Source organism: Cucumis melo, chromosome 1, assembly GCF_025177605.1.
Source record: "Cucumis melo cultivar AY chromosome 1, USDA_Cmelo_AY_1.0, whole genome shotgun sequence".
In the NCBI taxonomy this organism is placed as follows: Eukaryota; Viridiplantae; Streptophyta; class Magnoliopsida; order Cucurbitales; family Cucurbitaceae; genus Cucumis; species Cucumis melo.
In genome coordinates this window covers 37063607-37085217 of record NC_066857.1, presented here as the reverse complement: position 1 = coordinate 37085217, position 21611 = coordinate 37063607, and the positions used below count along the sequence as shown (strand labels likewise).

The 21611-nt window shown below is 33.7% G+C and overlaps 2 protein-coding genes across 3 annotated transcripts; one reads left to right on the top strand and one right to left on the bottom strand.

The window, feature by feature from the left end:
• Positions 1-3937, bottom strand: LOC103500646 (uncharacterized). The gene is made up of 5 exons (XM_008464021.3): positions 3286-3937; positions 2681-2833; positions 2443-2584; positions 548-789; positions 1-422 (listed from the first exon to the last, which is right to left on the bottom strand). The coding sequence occupies exons 1-5, from the start codon at positions 3724-3726 to the stop codon at positions 216-218; spliced, it is 1185 nt and encodes a 394-aa protein (XP_008462243.1). The 5' UTR covers positions 3727-3937; the 3' UTR covers positions 1-215.
• Positions 3938-11022: 7085 nt separating this feature from the next.
• Positions 11023-21347, top strand: LOC103500645 (1-phosphatidylinositol-3-phosphate 5-kinase FAB1B). 2 transcript variants are annotated; one of them, XM_008464020.3, is made up of 12 exons: positions 11023-11665; positions 12011-12686; positions 13077-13817; positions 14137-14290; positions 14424-14768; positions 15217-16101; positions 16193-16524; positions 17384-17507; positions 17589-17756; positions 18370-19881; positions 20241-20507; positions 20596-21347. In XM_008464020.3, the coding sequence occupies exons 2-12, from the start codon at positions 12079-12081 to the stop codon at positions 20932-20934; spliced, it is 5475 nt and encodes a 1824-aa protein (XP_008462242.2). In that variant the 5' UTR covers positions 11023-11665; positions 12011-12078; the 3' UTR covers positions 20935-21347. The 2 variants fall into 2 exon arrangements, with proteins under 2 accessions (XP_008462242.2, XP_008462241.2); XM_008464019.3 differs by having other exon boundaries at positions 18346-19881.
• Positions 21348-21611: the final 264 nt, after the last annotated feature.

The following is a 21611-nucleotide window of genomic DNA, read 5'->3' as shown; positions in this document are numbered from 1 at the left end:
TTACAGCAGAACATAACTTGCACTATTTTTCTTTTTATATTAGAAAGCATATATGTTCGGTTCTCATGTATGAGCAGACGTGCATAAAATTCACATGCCAAATACTAGACTACATTTGGAAAAAGGAGTGAATACAAACAAAAAGAATTTCTAAAGTTAAAGCACCCACGTTCAAGGTGCAAAATATGGTGCAAAATAAATACTTTTGAGTTTTACTATAAATATAGTTGGATGAGCTCGTCACTCACCACAGATGGAGAGAGAACACCCAAATCTGTAAAGAGAAGGGTAAGGTATTGAGGAGGAGTATAGTCTCGAGCAGATTTTTCAACTTCAACCTTTGATGGGATTGGAACCCCAAAATCTATTGGACGCAGAGCAGGGGCCATGTCTTTTTGATCCAATGGGTACAGTCTAGCAAACTGCAAAAATAATTGCGAATCAATTTTGTTTTTTTTTTTTGCCTTTCTTCAAGATAGTATAATCATTTAGTGGTAAGAAGGTATTTATGGATGCCAATACTATAAGTTATCTAATGAAGACAAACCTTGTAACTCTCAGCAGCCACGTACACCGGTTTGTTCATGCTATGTGCCACTAATGCAATTTGATATGTGCCCATCATATTGATTATACCTCCACTCTCGACTACTCCATCGGCCCCAACAAGGACCATATCAACCTCATCCATTGTATATGCTACTGCTGAGTCAATTAGGAGCTTTACAGGGACATCAAGTTTGGCTAGCTCGTTGGATAAACGCAAACCTGTCCTGTCCGGTCTTCCTTCTGCATATTTTAGCATTGAATTTCAATAAATATGAAGGCTAATAAAAAAATCAATATGAAGTACTAGACACGATAGGAAATATATTGCTTTCTTGTTCACCAAAAGTTAATCATACACCTAAGCCAGCGTATTAGAGAAAGGGTAAAAAGAAAGAATAACCTTTACAGTTGGTTAGCTAAACCGAGTACTTATTTTATATTGTGGGCAATAAAGTTAGTTTGTCATTCATCTCTGCTGTGAGAGAGGTAGGGGTAGGAGGAGACATAAGCCCTCTTGAACTAACCTGGGAGCTGATCTGTACTGAGGCATCTAAATGCCTGGTCCATTGTCTATCCCCACAATAACATAACAAAGATAGAAAGTTTAGTACATGAATGATGAAGCATTAGCTACAGTTATAGTTCACACTGCTCATAGCCTTTTCCTTATCCAGTCTTCTGTGTACCCACCAAATGGCACTTTGCCAGACTCAATGTAGTTGACATCTTGGGTGGGGATCTGATAGTTCGTCTTTCACATCATCAGGGCATTTGAAGAAGATTCTAGGCTTTATATAAACGGTCAAAAATCATGACTTTTGGGGATAAACCTTGCTCCATACTCCCATCATTAGCAATTAAATTTGCTTGCAAAGAAGGAAAATGGACAGCCTCATATCTGGGTTTTCCCTAGACCCTTCGATGGTAAACCAAAATCCCCTCTTTTTGTGCTCCAATTAAAGAAAGTGGAAAAAAGACATAGTTCTAGCAACACTCATGCATCTCTAAAGGGGTTGCCATTACTCTTATATAAGCAAGAGCGGCCAACCTCCTCATTTGTTATTTATTCATTTTTCCAACTACTCTTGCCTTGATGCATGACAAGCTGCAAAGAAGATCTCCATGGATAAACATCTCTCCCAGCTGTTGTATTCTAATTTCTACGCATCACTTTTTCATTTGTGCACGCGTTGCTCAAGATATATACTATTGGGATCAGAAGCATTTGGTTGGCAGATTGAATTCCTTGCGAGTTTTGCCTCTCCGTCATGGTTATTAGGCTACCCAAGAAATAAAAGAAGATCCTAGGGCTAAACCCCATTCAAGCTTTCTAGTGGTCTATTTAGTTGGAACGAAACTCTCATATCTACACCACAAAGAAAAAGGTTCCCAATCTCTCCAATCATGTTATCATCACATTAATTATCTATCTCTAACTTGGTGTAATTATAGCTTATCAACCTTACTACCCATTGGTATAGCATCATTCTGTAGTTTCATTCTATCGATGAAATGAATCTTTTCCTATCAAAAGAAAAGATCATAAGAAAAAAAATAATAAAGTATCTATCTCTAACCTGGTGTAAATTGAGCCCCTTTTGTAATTATTATATTTATAGCTTATCAACCCTTACTACCCATTGGAATAGATTTTTGAATCCACTGGATAGGATTTCATCATTTCATATTATCATTCTATCAATGAAACGAATCCTTTTTCCTATCAATAGAAAAATCATCAGAAAAAAAAATAAACGGGGTTCCTTATCCAGTTTATCACAGGGGATCCACTTCCTTAAAAACACTCACACAACTCCTAGAGTTTGCCTAAGTAATTCAGACTTCAATGACAACATAAATTGCAAGGTGGTTAAAGCCTTAAAAGAGCCTAACCTGTGCAAAACACTCTAAAGAGCTTCTTATTCTGTGCAGCCAACCTCAGAACTTCCATCACGACTCTAGAGAAACCATGGACCAAAATTGTACAGCCGTCAAAAATGAAATCCTGACTAAGCATTGCAATAATCCTCCGTGCCTGCAATGCAGAACCAGTTTCAGTACTAAAATTCCCGTCAAAGTACATAGTTTTCAGCTATTACAAAGGATTAAAGATTATCATAATAACCTCTACCTTACAGGATATCTCCCCAAACTTTTCTGCACGTTCAATCAGGCGAGATTTAGCAGACTTGAAGTCCTCATATTCTAAAGCCGAGGTTCGAGTAACATACCGCATGAACAAATCACAGCCAGCTGTTAATGATATTGAAGTTGTATCCCACGACTGGAGGAGATAAATAGAGATTAAATTGTATCAACCCATCAAACAGAAAGCACGGAAAGATCATTCTTAGTATGAACTATTCTATCCAAAACTTGTACAGCCCTTTTCACTACATACTGGACAGACAAACCAAACATATGGCTTTCATGATACGGTACCATCAGTTCTCAAGATGTAACAAAGCGTTTCACCGATTACAACAATGTTGGCCAGTTTACTAATATAATATACCCATTCTTCAACACGATGCTTGCCTAAAATGCATCCATCTACTAAATTAAAACAGAGCCTCATGGACACCACTTCTACACCAGGTAAGGCATAGAAGATGATAACGGATGACTAGCACATACATGTTAGACCACTCCACATCCAACAAAAATTACTTCCCAATTATGCCTTTAAAACATCAAAATACAGTACAACAAACGTCTAACCAGAGAATAACTCACTTTTAGGGAGTCTGAAGCCTTTTTCAGCTCAATTTCGAGCTCCATCATAGTCGTGGCCTGACTAGACCTTATGACGGCCGCCAAAGCCCGAATAGCTGCAACGGCCTCGGCCAAATCCGGCTGTTTCCTCCAGTTATTAAACTCATCAATCACACTAAACGGCTTACCGGATGCAGAGTCCTTGGTATCAGTTTCCGACAGTAACTGATCGTCGGTTTGGAATCCGACAGCGGCCTGCGCCTGAGCAAGCCAATCACTGGTGACGACGGCGGTGTGGGCAGCTCTACTTTGGTAATAGGCTGAAATTTTAGGGTTAGGGTTCTGAAATGCATCCGCCATAGAAGATTGCGTGGGTGGGGAAATGGAAAGGGTTTCGGGAGGCTTTGAAGCGCCTTCAGCCTGCTGCTTGTCGAGGATGAAAGAGGCCGATCTCCACCACATTTGTGTTATATAATCTTAGTTCTTTTGTGGGTCTTAAGAGGGTGAGAATTACAACCGGCGACGGTGGCGCTCCGATTTGAAGATTCCGGCGAGTGAATGTTTTTCGACGACTGATATTGCGCGAAATCAAAAACCTTAATTCTTAATTAGGGATTATGGTTTTGGATAAATTAGTTGCCAATGACAAAATACAAAAAAAAAGAAATGGTATTGTTTTGTTTTTGTTTAATTACTTTTTGGAGAATATTACTTCCTTTTCTCCAAATAAAATATAAATAAACACACCCTATTTGGGGTGACAAATGTGGGAGTCTTATTTGATCAAATTTAGATCATGTTTCTCCATCCAAAGTGCCTATTTGGAGATCTAAAATGAAATGTGTGCAAATAGTGAAAATCATGGTCGGATTAAAAACCGTTAATAAAATGAGTTTTGTATTACAAATCGAATCCAAATTGCTCGTTTCAAATATAGATTTTAGACTACATTACATTACAAACTCATTACATTCCAGATCACCAAACATTCTACTAATGTATTGAATTGTGGGGTCTCTCACAAAACTATAAACCAACAACAACTGTTCAATTGGAAAGTTTGGTGATCGATTTGATTGCGTTTTTAAATTATGTGAGACACGTTTTGGATCTAAAGAAGAATGGAAGACGATTTTACAACTAAATTAGCTACTAGTATTGATATTATTTTAATTCTACATACAAAGAGTGCATAAATGTGAGGGAGACTTTAACCTCTAGACCTAATGTTAAATTTGTCGATGTTTATTGATCAATCTTAATCTTTGTGGTTGATAATGGTAGCGGTAAACCCTTTTTTAAATTGCTAAATGATGCTGCATTTTTTTATTGTTCACCTAAGAAATTAATGGATTAATGAATTGAGGTACCTATTTTTTTGTAATTACATATTTTATTACAACAGAAATTACAAAATTTTTTCTCAAAACTTGCGTACAAAACTCGTCCAAATTGCCCAATAATTGTTCATAATTTATGATATAACATTGAGATCATCATCGAAGGGAACCACATAATTACAATTTTGCAAGGAGAGAAATTTGAGCTGGACAGTAGTACAAGAAAATTCTCTCATTGTCTATTGTTAAAGAATTTTGATCGATAAAGTATCGTACATTTAATTAGTCTCAAATCTGATCATTCGTAAGTCTTTTTTGTATGATCGTTGGATCAAATAAATCCAAATGAGTATTGATATTTGGGTTTTAGTTTTAACTAAGCCCAAAACTATACTTATTCTAGACCAAATGCAAACAAGCTTTAGAAGAGCCCAACTAATTTTCCCCAAATGCCTAAGCTATTGACAAACCAACCCTAATCCTACTTGGAAACTTCATAAATAGATAAGTTGAAGGCTATTGAATGATTTACAAATTTAAGGCTTTATAAAAAGTAGAATTCTCGAGCGATAGACTTCCCAATGAACGTAAACATTCCACGCTAACTAATATGAACACATTGAGAAGATCAACTAACTAACAGTCAATTTTAAGCCAATGCAACGTACAATATCAAGTCAAAAATCGATCCAACATATACAATCAATGAGTCAAGCTTTAACGTACATGCAAAAACAAAAAACCAAGTTTAGTTCAGAATAAGTGCTCCAAAATCTCAACTCACCACATATGCATAAAATTTATGGGCATTTGCAAAAATAACAAAAGAATTATAATAATAAGATTCATATTACTACATTTTATAAAATGTAAAAGTAGCAAATACAATCCTATGATATATCTAATTACTTGTTATATTTGTAATATGAAAAAAAGATGTGTTATGGCTGTTTTGTTTTTTTCTTGTCATATGATGTAATTTTCCTAAAATTTATATAAACTAAAATTTAACTCCACAAAATATGTTGTACGTGTCCATTTACTCTAATTTATATATTTTATAACAAAACGAGTTTACGTCGATGATAATTGATATGATGTTCTATATATACAATCTCTCTCATTGCACCTTCACAAGAACTTCATCATCACACCCATTTGTCAACCAATAACCCTAAAGCCCAAAATCCCAAAAGCCTTAAGACCTTCAAGTATTAATTGTGCCCACACTTGTAAGGTATTTCCTTCAAAATAGAAAGACAAGAATCTGCATGTTATTTTGGACTAATAGAAAAAAATCTAATATTTATAGGGAATTGTGTTCATGATTCCACCCTTAATAATTTAAATTTAATAATACGAGCTATTTGATAACTTATATATATATATATATAGTAATGGTTGTTTTTTAGTGTAACCGTCCTAAAGTATGGTATAATTTTAATTAGGTTATTAAACTTTAATAACAACAAAGTAATTTAAAATTTTTAAAAGCGTTAAAATTAGATCATCTAATTTATGATTAAAAATAATAAAAATTGAATCTATAAATTTATATGATGCAGTAATTATGGTACGAATTTAGATAAGTTTTAGAATTTAATTATTTAATTTTGATGATATAACTACAAATATCACCTTATTTTAAAGTTACATTTTTTACTATTTAAAATAGGGACATGCAAATATAAAGATCAAAATCAAAATATTTAAATATAACAACGTTGATAAGCTACCAACTACATGGTCTACCATTGATAGACCATGGAAGTTTTAGAGCGATAGACTACATGGATCGCTGATAGACCTTGTTTGATATATAGGTGTAAACGGGTTGGATTAGGAGACGTTCTCAACCCAACCCATATATATTTTCGGGTTGATTGGATTGCCAACCCAAATAAAGTTTCCAACCCAACCATAAAATATAGGTTGGGTTGTCTGATTATATTATTATTATTTTTTTCGTTTTTATATTTTAATATTTGTAAATGGAAATCATCAACTGTAAATCAAATATGTTTTGCATTAAGATAAACAAAAAAGAAAAATTTCGGAATTCAATATTGTTTAACTTTTATTAAATAAATAAATAACAATGAAATATAATATATATATATATATTTATTAATATTTATATTTTTTATATTAATTCGAATTGAGTTGGGTTAACCCAAAATTTTCAACCCAACCTAACCCATATAATATGAGTTAGGTAGTTCGAGTTGTCGGATTGCTCGAATTATTCTTATGTCCTTAATTTGATAGGTTTTCTAAAACGATATTATCTATTTGATTATTACTTTTAAAATTGATTTTTAATTTTTTCTTTCTTTAGTTACATTTTACAATAAATCGGAATCTGCTTTGAATTGAGAAAAATCATAGAACTAATAATGTTCACGACGTTCGAAAAATCATTCTCACCATGGAAGCTTGCGAGCGTTGATCCTTTGAGTAAGTAAACAACAAACAACGAATCATTTTCCCAACCAAATACGATTTCTACTCAAATTTTCCTTGGAGTGATAAATACTGCTTTTTTCTTTTTTTTAACCCAAGGTTTTACTTAGGCAAAATACTATTTTAAAATTTAAAAAAAAAAAAATAGAACGAAAAGTTATTTTAAATGATAATGCTTTTAAAAATATTTATCAAGTATGATTTTTTTTTTTTTGTTATATTTTAGTATGTTTTGTTGTATTTGAAAATAACCACAAAATATAATTCTATGGTCTAAAAGACAATAAACCTTAAAAAACATTAGAATTTTGATTCATTTAAAGTTTTATTTATTTGTGTTAATTATCATAACAAATGAGCAGTTTGATATTTAAAAATAACAATAACGAGTTAAAAATATGAAAAATATTTTAAATAACAAAAAAATATTGAAAATATTTACGAAACATAACAAAACATTATATTATGATAGACAGCGGTAAACTTCTATGAATTTTTATCGATGTCTATTAATATTATTAATTTTTAACAATTTATTCGTATTTATCGATGATAAATTTGGAAATTTGTTATATTTGTTGAATTTTGATTCATTGAAAGTTTTATTTATGTGTATTAATTGTCATAACAATGTGGCAGTCTGATATTTAAAAATAATAATAATGAGTTTAAAATATGAAAAATATTGTAAATAACAAAACATAACAAAACTTTATATTTTGATAGATAGTAGCAGGCTTCTATGAATTTTTATCGATGTCTATTAATATTATTAATTTTCAACATTTTATCTATGTTTATCGATGATTAATCTAAAAATTTATTATATTTGTTAAATTTTGATTCATTGAAAGTTTTATTTATTTGTGTTAATTATCATAACAATGGGCATAATGATATTTAAAAAATAATAACAATGGGTTAAAAATACGAAAAATATTGTAAATAACAAAAAAAATATTTAAAATATTTACAAAACATAACAAAACTTTATATTTTAATAAATACCGGTAAGTTTTTATAAATTTTTATCGATGTCTATAAATATTATTAATTTTTAACAATTTATGACGACAATCTGAAAATTTGTTATATTTTCATTGATTTTTGTATATTTGATAATGCTCCAAGAAGAAAAGAAAGATTTGATAACGTATATTAAATTTAGGGTCAATTTAATTAAAAAGTGGAGCTTGATCGATTAGATGTGATTCTTTTAAAACTAAGAAAACGGTCAACTAAAATAGTAAATGGTTAATTTAAAAATTTGTCAACCAATACTGTTTTTTTTTTTTTAATGGTAATATTTACAATGATGATAATAATAATAATTGTCCATCAAAAATAAAATATTACATTATTTTTTTATTTAAAAAGAAAAAAAATATTGAAACTCCAATTTAAAATGGTAAGGGAAAAGAAAATCCAAACTGACTTAGGGAAAATTTGCATTTAGAATAATGAAATGAATTATGAAAACAGGGAGAGAAGATTAGGAGTAGAATTATGAGATTTAATGATTAAATATAATGTTGAGTTGGGCCATTAATCGTATATTATTATAAACTATAATGTAATGAAATTAAAAAAGAAAATAAAGAAAATTGCTTGTTGTTGAAGATAGAGCTTGCCAGGCTGGCAATTTGCAATTTTATTTTTATTTTTAGGCATTTGCATATTTCTCTTACGCGTTGGATAATTTTTTCTCACCCAAATTTTTAAATATTATTTTATTTTTATAAAAAAAAAAAATTGTAGCATTGTTTTTTAATTTAAAATTTTAAAAACATAAAATTAAAGGAATCGTCAAAAATATTATTTATATGATAAAATAAGTCTAATGAGTTTTTGTGTTTTTTTTTTTTTTCTGGTGTAAGTAATTTGTAAATTTTTATTATTCTTGATAAAATTCTATTTATTATTCTAAATTTTATTTAGAATTCAAATCTATAATCTTTTGATCGATAATTCATAACTTACACTGTTTTTTCTTTCTTTCTTTAATTTTGTTTGAAATAGATAAATTTGAATCACAAAGCTTGTAAGAACGAAGGTGTTGATATGCTAGTGCTAGTTGAATAACAAAATAAATAAACAAATATATAGTGAAAAATAATTATAAGCTTTATTTTTTTAAAAATCAAAATAGTTACTAATCGAATATGGTGATTTTTCTTTCCAGCATTTTTCTTATTGGTTGTGACACATCACTATTATTCTTTTCTAGATAACATAGTCAATAAAACTAAAGGGAAAAAGTATGTGCACCACTTTACTAATTAGGGTATTTGCTAAACAAAGTCAACTTACACCGATAAGGCATGGTAAATTAAAGTGCTTGCTAATAAAGGAATGCATCAATTGTAGATGTTATAAAATTTCATGTTAGTTTTTTTTTTTTTTTTTTGTTAAGTATTATGGAAAAAAGTTTAAAAAAAAAAATTATCGAGTTAAAATTAAATGACTACTCATACTTGTATATCGGTCTCAAACTAATATGCTAAAACAAGGATTTATGTTTTTAGTTCAGAGAGTCGAGTAAAAAATTTTCTTTTCATTTCTTAATTTTTATATTGGTTGACAAATGAATTGTTTTGACATGTTTAGAAACAAAGATTTACCTTAAACACGATTTAATTGACAGATGATTGCAATTCAACTTCTAATTTTTTAATTAGGCAAGGAAGACAAATCAAACACACAAACAAATAAATATTTCTTAAAATGTTAAATAAATAAATATTTGTGCACAGTTGATCTTCAAATTGTACAACCAATTGCTTGTATTAATATCAACTAAAATAATAATAATAATAATAATAATAATAATAATCAGAAAATATTTTATCCTGAGACGAATTATAAGCATACAATTGTTTATAAAAAAAACCATGCATCGTTAGAAGGAAAAAAAACACACATTCTTAGAATAACTTTTTCAAATATATTACAACTTTTCAGATTCTATAATGATATATATTAATAGAAGTCTATCATATAAATAAAATTACGTATTAGTTGTTTTCTCCCTTGATATATTCTCTGTTCAAAAGTCAAAACATTATTTTAAAAAAAATATAAATGGAAAACTATCACTTTTCAAAACCTGTCTAAGCTAGCTCGGAACAATCTCCCTACTGCAAAGGCAACAGACGCAATAAGCCACATCGTTTGGAGGCTTTTGAAATGCACGACACGCCATGAGATCCTTCGTTTATGTCATAATAACCTAATAGTAGAATTACAAAAGAGTTATTTTGCAAACTTTTGATAATTGTTTTTGAACAACTCAACTCGTAGGTTGTAAATTCATTTCAAGGCACTTGAAATTACAATAACCAAAGGTTTAGAACTAAACCATCAACAACCTCTCAACAAATTTAGCCACAAGCATATACTCTTTGAAATATGAACAAAAATATAATTTCATACAACAAAATAAAAGATGAAAAATAATTTGACATGGTCTAAAAACACATTAAAGGATAAATAACAATAAATCTTCTCCACTATCTCATTAATACCACAATTTCAAAACAAACCCATATTGAATCCAATAAGTTTCCACAATTTCTGGTTTTAACCAAAAATTAATACCATATTAATTCAAAAGTACTCTTTCAAACAAAGAAAAATTCCATTAATATATAAAAAAAACATGAAAAAAAAAACTATAAATACAAAAAAGCTAAAAATATTTTATATAAATAATAAAATAATTTTATAATGTCATATAATATATAAAAATGTAAATATAATTTATCTTTTTGGAAAAATCTATTTTGAAAAAGAAATAAAGAAAAACACACTTTCAAAGCTGTTATCCAATCCTTATTCCTTATACGGAACTATTCATATTATGATATTGAAAAAAAAAGAGTGATTAATTGACAGCAATAAATATGATACCAAAAATAATAATAAATAATATTATGATTCCCATTTCTTTCGCTTGTTTTCTTGGGTGTTTTGCTTTTAAAAAAAACAAATCAAAATTTATGAAGAAAACCGCATGATTGAGTTAGCTAAGAACTGTGAAAGAAAAAAAATTAAATTAGGGGGAGGATTTGGAGAAGTGTTTATTGATGTGGATGGATGAGATGAATGGAAAATTTTGATATGTGGTGGCGATGATGGGTGAATGTTAGTGTTGTTGATTGATTTTTGGAATCTGCGAGAAATCTCTCACTCTTTACGCCTTCTTCATCTTGACTCTCTTCTTCACCAACCCCTTTTATTTTTCACTGTCTGAACTTTTCTTGGTAGTGAATCACGGTTTCTTTCTTCTCAAACCCAACTTTGAAGTTGTGTTGGCTTCTTCCTTTCCTTTCCTTTCCTCTCTCAGGAGGATTTTGGCGGTGGTCAATTTTAGTTCAAGTTGAAGCCAATCGGAATTTGACACCTTTTTATCAACTGTTTGATGTTGAACTTGGAGGGTGGTGGAGATATATTGTTGAATATGCAGTAGTGTTTTTTTTTTTTTTTTTTTTTTTTAAAATTTTTGTTTTCTGCAGAGGGGAGCTGGTTTTGGGTGTAATCGGTGCTGGAAGTGATTGAATTCGGTTGGTTTTGAAGGAGCTTGATTGAACTTATTGAAGGTAGCTGAGAAGATTCTTGATCTTGCTTTGCTGGTGTTGTTATTCGATTTTAATTAGTTCACGCTTTCATTACTTTGGAGTTAATTTATATCTTAAACTGGGAAATGGTTCTTTAATGGCGAAACTACTTTGTATTTTGTTGTTGGAAGATTAATGTCGATGTGAAGTATGGGAGTAGGTTTAGTAGGCGAATTCTGGGATGGGTTTCATTTCTTCAACGACGAAGTTCCCATTTCGCTGTTTCTTTCTTTTGGTTGTCTTTCTTTTGCGTTATGGTTGAATCAGTTTGATCGAGGTTCAGAAGTTTATGTACTTCATTGGGTGATTGACTTTTCTTGTTTTCAGGTTGAATTTGTTGGGTCTCCTTTCAAATGAGCGAATCATAATGAACGGAATCGTGGGTTTGCTGGTCAATGGATTCTCCAGACAAGACATTGACTGATATTCTTGGTAATTGGAAGTCTTGGATCCCTTGGCGATCTGAATCAGCTAATGTATCGAGGGCTTTTTGGATGCCCGATCAGAGTTGCCGGGTATGCTACGATTGTGACTCACAGTTTACCCTTATCAACCGTAGACACCATTGCCGACTTTGTGGAAGAGTGTTCTGTGCTAAGTGTACAGCAAACTCAATACTTGCTCCATCAGGTGACCCGAGGATCCCTCGTGAAGAGAGGGAGAGAATTCGTGTTTGTAACTATTGCTTCAAGCAATGGAATCAGGGAATAGCTGCTTCAGATCATGAGATCAGGGTGCTTAACCAAGATATCTCCAGTTCACCATCAGCGGCTAGTTTGTCCAGTCCTAGATCTAGTGGCACTGCTGACAGCAGCATTACTTTTGCTTCTGTGCCTTATTCCTTTGAGGCCAACCAACAAGCTCTAGAGCATTCTGGTCTCAGCCCACAACATTCACCTGTTATCTTAACAGGCAGAGATCAGCAGGGTGAATCGGCATTGGGAAGGAGCATTGACATTCTTTCTAGCATAGGAGATATACCACAAAATTATTCCATGAACAGGTCTTATCTCTAATGTTAGCATTTAATTTTTGGTTGTTGCTCGGCTTTTTCAATCCCATCAATAGTTTGATCGTTCTAGACACCTCTATTATAAGATTTCCACTTTTTGTTACAAATCAATATTTTGATTTAACCTCAAGGGTTGAACTTAATGATAGAAGACCCTTGAAGTCGATTAACTGGTCAGAGATTTGAAAAAATGAGAGCCACACATTTCCAAGTCTTATAGGATCTAAGAGTAGTTAAATGTTCGGGATTCCATTTTGAAATTTCAATATCATTTTACTTGTGAGTTATTTTAATAGTTGATGCTCCTGGCAGGAAGGCATAGAGTGAAACATCTTTTGTGGCTATTTTACTCATGTGCCTCGGTGGTTTCTTTGTTATCAGGAGTGCTGGCAAGGATGATTATGATGGTGCATATAAGTCTGATACTGAAGCAAGCCATTCACCTCAAGCCATAAGTTACTTTGGTCAACCCGAATCTGAAGATATTGGAATTGAGCATGGACCACATAATGAGCAGCTTGATGGGGAAAACAACGATGTCAGAAGTTTAAGTAGCTCTCCATTGCAGGAAAGTTTTTATTCACGTGGTCTGGAAGGAATTTCAGATCTCGACCAAAAAGAAGAAACAAATTTTATTTATGGAGAAGATCCGGGGCAATCCTCTTTAGACTTTACAGATGATGTCCAGTCTGAACCTGTTGATTTTGAGAGTAATGGGCTTCTTTGGATCCCACCTGAACCTGAAGACGAAGAAGATGAGAGGGAAACTTTCTATGATGATGATGATGAGGGACATGATGCTGGTGAATGGGGGTATTTGCGAGCCTCTAGCAGTTTTGGTAGTGGGGAATATCGTAGTAAGGATAGGTCTAGTGAGGAGCACAAGAATGTCATGAAGAATGTTGTTGATGGACATTTTAGGGCTTTAGTTGCTCAATTGTTGCAGGTTGAGAACCTTCCTTTGGGTGAGATCAGTGATAAGGAGAGTTGGCTGGAGATAATTACTTCCTTGTCTTGGGAGGCTGCCACACTATTAAAGCCAGATATGAGTAGATGCGGTGAGATGGACCCAGGTGGATACGTGAAAGTCAAATGTATTGCATCGGGACTTCGCCGCAATAGGTAACTGTTTTGGTGTATATATACCTTTTATCTGTCATTAGCCTTGTTAGGTCATTTATGACACCTAACTCTGTGTGTATGGGTTTTAGTAAGAAAAACTATTCTCCTATTGTATGTTTTGATTCTTTCCATCTTGGCCATTTTTGTTGACCGATGAATCTTTATATATATTTTATTTGATATGATCCATACCTATGTTGATTGCTATCGTACCCATTTGTCTTTATTCCATAGTTGCATGTACTTTTGGTTTTGAAAATAATTTAATACTTCTAGTTCTTAAACCTTCTGACAAGGAGTTTGATAACTTTTCTTTTAGCACGGTGGTAAAAGGGGTAGTTTGTAAGAAAAATGTGGCTCATCGGAGAATGATCTCAAAGATAGAGAAGTCTCGCTTGCTGATTCTTGGAGGTGCACTCGAATACCAACGGGTTTCCAATCACTTATCAAGTTTTGATACGCTGTTGCAGCAGGTAACTTTTTTAGTTTCAGTCTATAGTTGATATATTGCCAGTGATTGTATATAATCTGTAATCTCATGCATTCATTTGTTTCTTTTTTCCTTTTCTCCCGTGTCTTATGCTAATTTGATCCAAACATTTATAGGAGATTGACCATTTGAAGATGGCAGTTGCAAAAATAGATGCACACCGCCCTGATGTTCTTTTAGTTGAAAAATCAGTGTCAAGATTTGCACAAGAGTACCTACTTGCAAAAGATATATCGCTTGTTCTCAATATCAAGAGACCTCTTTTGGAGCGTATAGCCCGCTGCACGGGTGCACAGATAGTTCCTTCAATCGATCAACTGTCATCACCAAAGTTGGGATATTGTGAGTTATTTCATGTAGAAAGGTTCACGGAAGATCTGACCTCTTCTGGACCAACGGGGAAAAGATCAGTGAAGACATTGATGTTTTTTGAAGGCTGCCCAAAGCCATTGGGCTGTACTGTAAGTTCACTATATATCTACTGCCAAATTTGTGTGTATATTTTTTATTGAGAATAATGCAGAAGATCATGTGCGTCTTTGTGGGGTTGAAAAGTAACTTAACAAGAATTTCTAGAATTAATAGGGTGGAAAAGAGCTTGGGCTTGGCAGAACTTAGTTTCTGCATGAATATTGCTCTGCTGTTGATTTCCATCCTTGGGATTATCTGCTGGAAAAATGGATTGAAGGTTTCAGAATTACTTTCCTTGCACACTTCTTTTTTGGGGGTCGGTAGGACTGAGGAAGTGATGACTTGGCGGTATTCAGATCTATAATTGATTCATTTTTTCAGTGGTCCTGTGGATGTGCTACTTATAATTTAATATTTGGTTGTTGTGCCATACAGAATAGATGTGTGATTACAGACCATTGGTTTTAGTTGTAACTTTTGCATATTTATTTCTTTTAGATTTTACTTAGAGGTGCTGACATGGATGAGCTGAAGAAAGCAAAGCGAGTCGTTCAGTATGGAGTTTTTGCTGCTTATCATTTGGCCTTGGAAACATCTTTTCTTGCTGATGAAAGAGCCTCTCTACCAGAGCTTCCCTTGAACTCCCCAATTACTGTTGCAATTCCTGTGAAATCGTCTGTTGTCGAGAGATCCATATCAATGGTCCCTGATTTCAGTCTTCCTGGCTATCAGGGGCAGCAACCTAGCTTACCTATCGATGAACCACAAAGATCCAAAAGCTTACCTTCCTCAGATCTAATCTTATCAAGCAACAGCACTATACCTTTTGTAGAAAATGGTCCTAGTTCTCAACTCTCCCAACCTAGTTCATCTGCAGCAAATTCTACTGCAATTTTCTCTTCTCATCCCGTGCCCTGGACTATTGGTTCAGAGTCTTATGATGATGAGCCCTCTTCATATAGTACAATTAAGGAGAGAAATGCATTGGGTACCCGGGGTGAAATGGAAGAATCTTCTGCTAATGGTTATCAGAAACAAGAACTAGGATCTGTTGAGTTGTTGGGGAATGACAAGTTTTCTATTGATTCTGAAGACGTTCATAACGCAGTGGTATCTAGTCAGCCAATTGGCTCGGAGCCATTAAATGTGCAACAGAATATTCAGAATCAACAAGAGCTTGGAACTTACAAAGAGGAGCTGGGAACAGGGAAAGATGATTTCGCTACAGCATCTTCTGCGCATCAAAGTATTTTGGTCTCTTCATCATCAAGGTGCATATTGAAAGGAAGTGTCTGTGAGAGATCACATCTCTTTAGAATCAAATACTATGGGACTTTCGATAAACCTTTAGGCCGATTCTTAAGGGACAAATTATTTAATCAGGTAGCTGTCTTATTTTAATGTACACCAGATATCTCTCTATTGCAATCGTGGATATGCTTGATGAAAATTATAAGTCCTTGTTTCATTTCAGGCATACCGATGTGATGCTTGTGAAATGCCAGCAGAAGCACATGTTCATTGTTATACTCATAGACAGGGCACCCTCACAATATCTGTTAGAAAGTTGCCAGAAATTCTCTTGCCAGGTGAAAGGGAAGGGAAGATTTGGATGTGGCATAGATGCCTACGATGCCCACGAAACAATGGTTTTCCCCCAGCTACTCGAAGAGTAGTGATGTCAGATGCTGCATGGGGACTCTCATTTGGGAAGTTCTTAGAGCTCAGTTTTTCAAACCACATTGCTGCTAGCAGAGTGGCAAGCTGTGGGCACTCCTTACATAGAGACTGCCTTCGTTTTTATGGGTAATTATTTGGCTTATCAAAAATATCTGAATTTCTAAAAAGTTATAAAACAAATTTTATAATAGGCAACTGGCAATCTATAATTGTAGTTATATGCCTTTCAATGTCATGCACTACTCCATGAAACGAGAGAAACCATAGTCTTCATGGACATATCAAAGTCACTTTCTGAAATAACACCGATCATCGTCATAATAATTGCAGTCAATTTCTTATTTCTGTAATTAAATTTTTAAATAGTCTTACGTAGTTCATTTCTTTAAAATAAATGTAAATTTACATATTGGTTCTCGGTTTGTGATGCAAATTAACTTTTTACTTTGCAATTTGATTGCTGATTCCTTTATTTCTCTTGTTCGTAGTTGTCTGCTTATTATTTTGTACTTGATTCAGAACATTATTATATAGGGTCCACAGATCACTGAAAGTGATGTAGGTTTTAGAGTTTTAGATATAATATTAAATTTGCTCAAACTCCATCAACTTAAGTTTTGGGTTTATTGATATCAAAACAGATCCTGAGTTTGAACCCTTGTAAAGTCATTTCTTCCCCAACCAAATTAATATTAATATTGAATTCCACTTGTTGGACCTTCAACAAATCTTCGAGTCCACAAGTGGGGTACTATTAGAGTGTTGATATAATATTAAACTTATCATTACCCATCATTAAGCTTTTGGGTTCCATGTGAAAAGTTCTTTTTCTTTTCTTTTTTCTCAACATGTGGAGGATACCAAACTAGCCAAAGCGGAGAGTATACTGTCTCTCGTTTCACTTTTGCATCTTCTTTTTCAACCTATGGGGGATATCAGAGTAGCCAAAGTTGAAAATTCTTCTTTCATTGCTTTACTTGTACAGATATGGGAGAATGATTGCTTGTTTCCGCTATACTTCAACTGATGTGCATTCTGTATACCTTCCACCATCAAAACTGGATTTCAACTATGAGGATCAGGAGTGGATACGAAAAGAAAAGGATGAGGTCCAATAACATCTAGATTTGAGATGTTTACGATATAATTTTCAATGCACGTGGATGATTTTAATTATCTGATTGTAGCAGGTGGTGAACCAGGCTGAGCTTTTGTTTTCCGAAGTGTTGAACACTCTTCGGCAAATTGCAGAAAAAATTTCTGGTGCAAGGACCATCAATAGCACGAGAAAAATGGAACTAAGACGCCAGATTGCCGGGTTGGAGGCAATCTTACAAAAAGAGAAGGCCAAATTTGAGGTAAGCCTCCAAGAATGGTGAATTGTTAAAGTTAGAATGGTCTTTGACATCTAATCATCCTTCCTAAATTTGTATGGAAATGCAATTTTGTTAGACTGTAATTTTCAGTTGAATCCCTTAGGTTGATGAATCATAGTGGTTGAACTCGTCTTACACTTCTTTTTTGTATGGTGCATATGCCTTTTTGAACATTTCAATGGCCCATTTGTGTTATCCGCTTGTATCTTTTAGGAATTAGGATGGATCAAAGTTGTTGAACACCTGCCATTTTACTGTGTGGTGCATATACTTTTTGATGTATGCCCTGATTACATTTTCTTTAAAAAAAAAAACAAAGAAATTAAAACAAACCTAAGTAAATATCTCCTCAGTCATTTTCTCCCTTACGAAATTCATTGTGTACATGCATTCTTCTCAGTGATACTAAACTGATATGCTCACGAAGAACTTTTTCTTTTTATTTTTGTTGAAATAATTAAGAACTACTCTTGTGTCTCAAAAACCGCACTTGTTTTTTATATTTAAAAATATAAAGAACTTATTACATTTGAATTTCATGTCGACATTATCTAATTTCTTGCTAATTTAGTTGGTTCTGATGCGTGTGATCAAGGAATCACTCCATAAAACTATGATCGGGGAAGGAAAACAGGGCCAGGGTGCTGTGGACATTCTTGAGATCAACTATCTACGTAGGAAGTTACTCATTCAAGCTTATGTATGGGACCAGCAATTGATCCAAGCAGCCAATTTAGATAACGGAAACTCTGCTGGCAGCTTTATTGCAGAGTCTGAGGAGAGACTTATGGTTGACAGCGAGAAGCTCCCCGAAATTAGCACCAACAGAAAATTGGTTGAAGACCTTAAATCCTCTGACTCTCACCTTGCCTATCAACAGTGTTATGAAGGGCCAAGTAACGGAAAGGAATTTGTAACCAGCTCGGCTCAACCTGACATTCAAGTTGAAGAAGTTGGAGATTCAGATGCAGATAAAGGAGAAGAACATTTATGCAGCACAAGCATTAGTGCTCCATCTGAAACCCTAGAATCAAAGACATATCTTCAGGCAGCTCAGGCTGATGGGGAGTTTTCTAGGATGGTAAATTTATCAGATACACTAGAGGCTGCATGGACAGGTGACAATGGTTCAGTAGTTGGAATAACAAAAGACAATTCCCTTATTTTGTCCAATTCAACTTCGGAAGATTCATCAGCCATCGATATTACTATATTGAATGATGGTTCTGAAGATCAGAATGTGGACAGGGTTACCCATGCCATTTCTCCGTCGCTTCCTTCAAAGGCACTTGATGATACAGAAGACTTTGAAGGCTACTTAGATACGGCTTCATCAAACTTTTATTATTTATTTAATGAAAATTTTCTAGCTAGTGGTCAGAAACTTGAATCACTAGCTAAACACAATCCTGTCTTTCTGTCTTCATTCTGGGAGTTAGAGTTTCAAGGTGGAGCTAGACTGTTCTTGCCCCTTGGTATAAGTGAAACTGTTGTTCCGGTTTATGATGATGAACCCTCCAGTATCATAGCTTACGCTCTAATGTCACCAGAATATCATTCCCAGTTGATTGATGAGGCAGAAAAAGTGAGAGATTGTGGTGATTCGTTGCCTTCCTTATCATCTTACACAGACTCATTTTTCCAGTCCTCTGATGATTTCTCCTTTGATACTTCTAAAAGTTTGGGACCTTCAGATGACACTATTTCATCCATCTCTGGACCTCGTACCTCTATTAGTTTGGATCCACTCTTATACCCAAAGTCCCTTAATCCCAGAATTTTTTTTGAAGAATATGGTCCACATGGTGGAGTAAAATATTCTGTTACCTGTTACTATGCAAAACGATTTGAAGCTTTGAGAAGGATTTGTTGTTCAGAACTTGATTTTGTAAAGTCTCTAAGTCGTTGTAAGAAGTGGGGCGCCCAAGGTGGTAAGAGTAATGTTTTCTTTGCCAAAACATTGGATGATCGGTTTATTATTAAGCAAGTCACCAAGACAGAACTGGAGTCATTCATTAAATTTGCACCTGAATATTTCAAGTATTTGTCTGAATCAATTGGTACGAGAAGTCCTACATGCCTAGCAAAGATTCTTGGAATCTATCAGGTACTTCTAATCCCTTAGATAATCAGGTTATGAAATTTTAAGAGTGTTTAGAACGTTCCAGGACTCGAAACAGATAGATTGATAGTAGTCTTAAAAATGGCTAATTCATATTTTAACCGCTAAATGGAAGAAATGATGAAATGCGAGTTTTTGAACTTTTTTTCTTCTTTTGGAACACAAAATATGTTCCTTTATGGACTACAGTACGGATTATCTTTTAGAAAAAATAAAATCTAGAAAAGAGGGCATTTTGTGCGGACGTTGAATCCATTTTAATTAGCCTACAATGTTACACTTTTGATAACTGAGAGGTTATCTTCTCTGAAATTTACTGTTTTTTGTTGGTTTCATGGTGGAAGGTTACGGCAAAACATCTTAAGGGAGGTAAAGAATCAAAGATGGACGTTTTGGTTATGGAGAATCTTCTGTTTAGAAGGAATGTTACGCGACTTTATGATCTCAAAGGATCCTCAAGATCACGCTATAATGCCGACTCAACTGGGAATAACAAAGTTCTTTTAGACCAAAATTTGATTGAAGCAATGTGTACTTCTCCAATTTTCGTTGGAAACAAAGCAAAACGATTGTTGGAGAGAGCTGTCTGGAATGATACTTCATTTCTTGCCGTAAGTTTATCAATATGTGTATTTGCTTGATGTTCTGTCAACAATCTTCCAATGCATTCTCACAGATTGTTTAACCTGTGTGATGCAGTCAATTGGTGTGATGGACTACTCCTTGCTGGTTGGGGTGGATGAGGAGAAACACGAACTGGTTATCGGAATCATCGATTTCATGAGACAATACACATGGGACAAGCACCTCGAGACTTGGGTAAAGGCTACAGGCATTCTTGGTGGGGCAAAGAACTCATCTCCCACCGTGATCTCCCCCAAGGAATACAAGAAGAGGTTCAGGAAAGCAATGACAACCTACTTCCTGATGGTCCCAGACCAATGGTTTCCGCAGTCTATCGTTCCGAGCCAGTCTCAATCTGATTTTGGTGAGGAGAACATGCCTGATGGAAAATCTGATGCCGTATCTGTGTCGTAATACGTTGTAGATAGATGTGAGTGAATCTCAGAGTCCAACCTCTTACATTTTGTTTATTATCTTGAGTAAATTGATTCTTTTAGGTAGATTCTTTTCCCCCTTTTTTCTTTTGCTCTATCATTGTTGAAGAGGAAGAGGAGGTGATGAGAATTCATTAGGAGGTGTGAAAGAAGGCTGCTAAAGCCATTAAGAAAGGAGGTACAATATTAGTTAACCTCTTGATTAAGATATTTGTATAAAATAGGTAGTGTTGTAGTTAGATTTACAATGTAAAGCTTCTGTTCCCCACATCAGTGTCTATTGCTTCCAAAAAAAGAAAAAAAGAAGAAAAAAACATTACCTCCATATGTTGTACTTTACAAGATAAGTTACTTCAGTTCCAACATCAATGAAACTAAATTTTCAATCATTCATCTTAATAGTCTGGATTCTTTATCTCTGCTGCCAAGTTATTGTTATGAGTTGTTGCTTTGTTATTTGTAATATGAATTATTCTCCCTATATCCATTAAGCGAAAATAACCCATCATAATTTTTTGTCTTGATTCTCTACTTTTTTTACGCCTTTTTGTTTATTTATCGATTCTATAACCGTTATAACAGAGTATAACAAATTACACATCTTCAGCCACCATCATCTGACATAAATTTCAAAAGTTTAAGAGTTGGATAAATTCA

Coding starts and splice junctions, on each gene's coding strand:
- LOC103500646 (XM_008464021.3), bottom strand. CDS start 3,726: ATGTGGTGGAGATCGGCCTCTTTCATCCTCGACAAGCAGCAGGCTGAA. Junction 2,834..3,285: donor AGGCTTCAGACTCCCTAAAA/GTGAGTTATTCT, acceptor TATCTCCTCCAG/TCGTGGGATACAACTTCAAT. Junction 2,585..2,680: donor TTGGGGAGATATCCTGTAAG/GTAGAGGTTATT, acceptor TCTGCATTGCAG/GCACGGAGGATTATTGCAAT.
- LOC103500645 (XM_008464019.3), top strand. CDS start 12,079: ATGGATTCTCCAGACAAGACATTGACTGATATTCTTGGTAATTGGAAG. Junction 13,818..14,136: donor TCGGGACTTCGCCGCAATAG/GTAACTGTTTTG, acceptor CTTTTCTTTTAG/CACGGTGGTAAAAGGGGTAG. Junction 16,102..16,192: donor GGGACAAATTATTTAATCAG/GTAGCTGTCTTA, acceptor GTTTCATTTCAG/GCATACCGATGTGATGCTTG.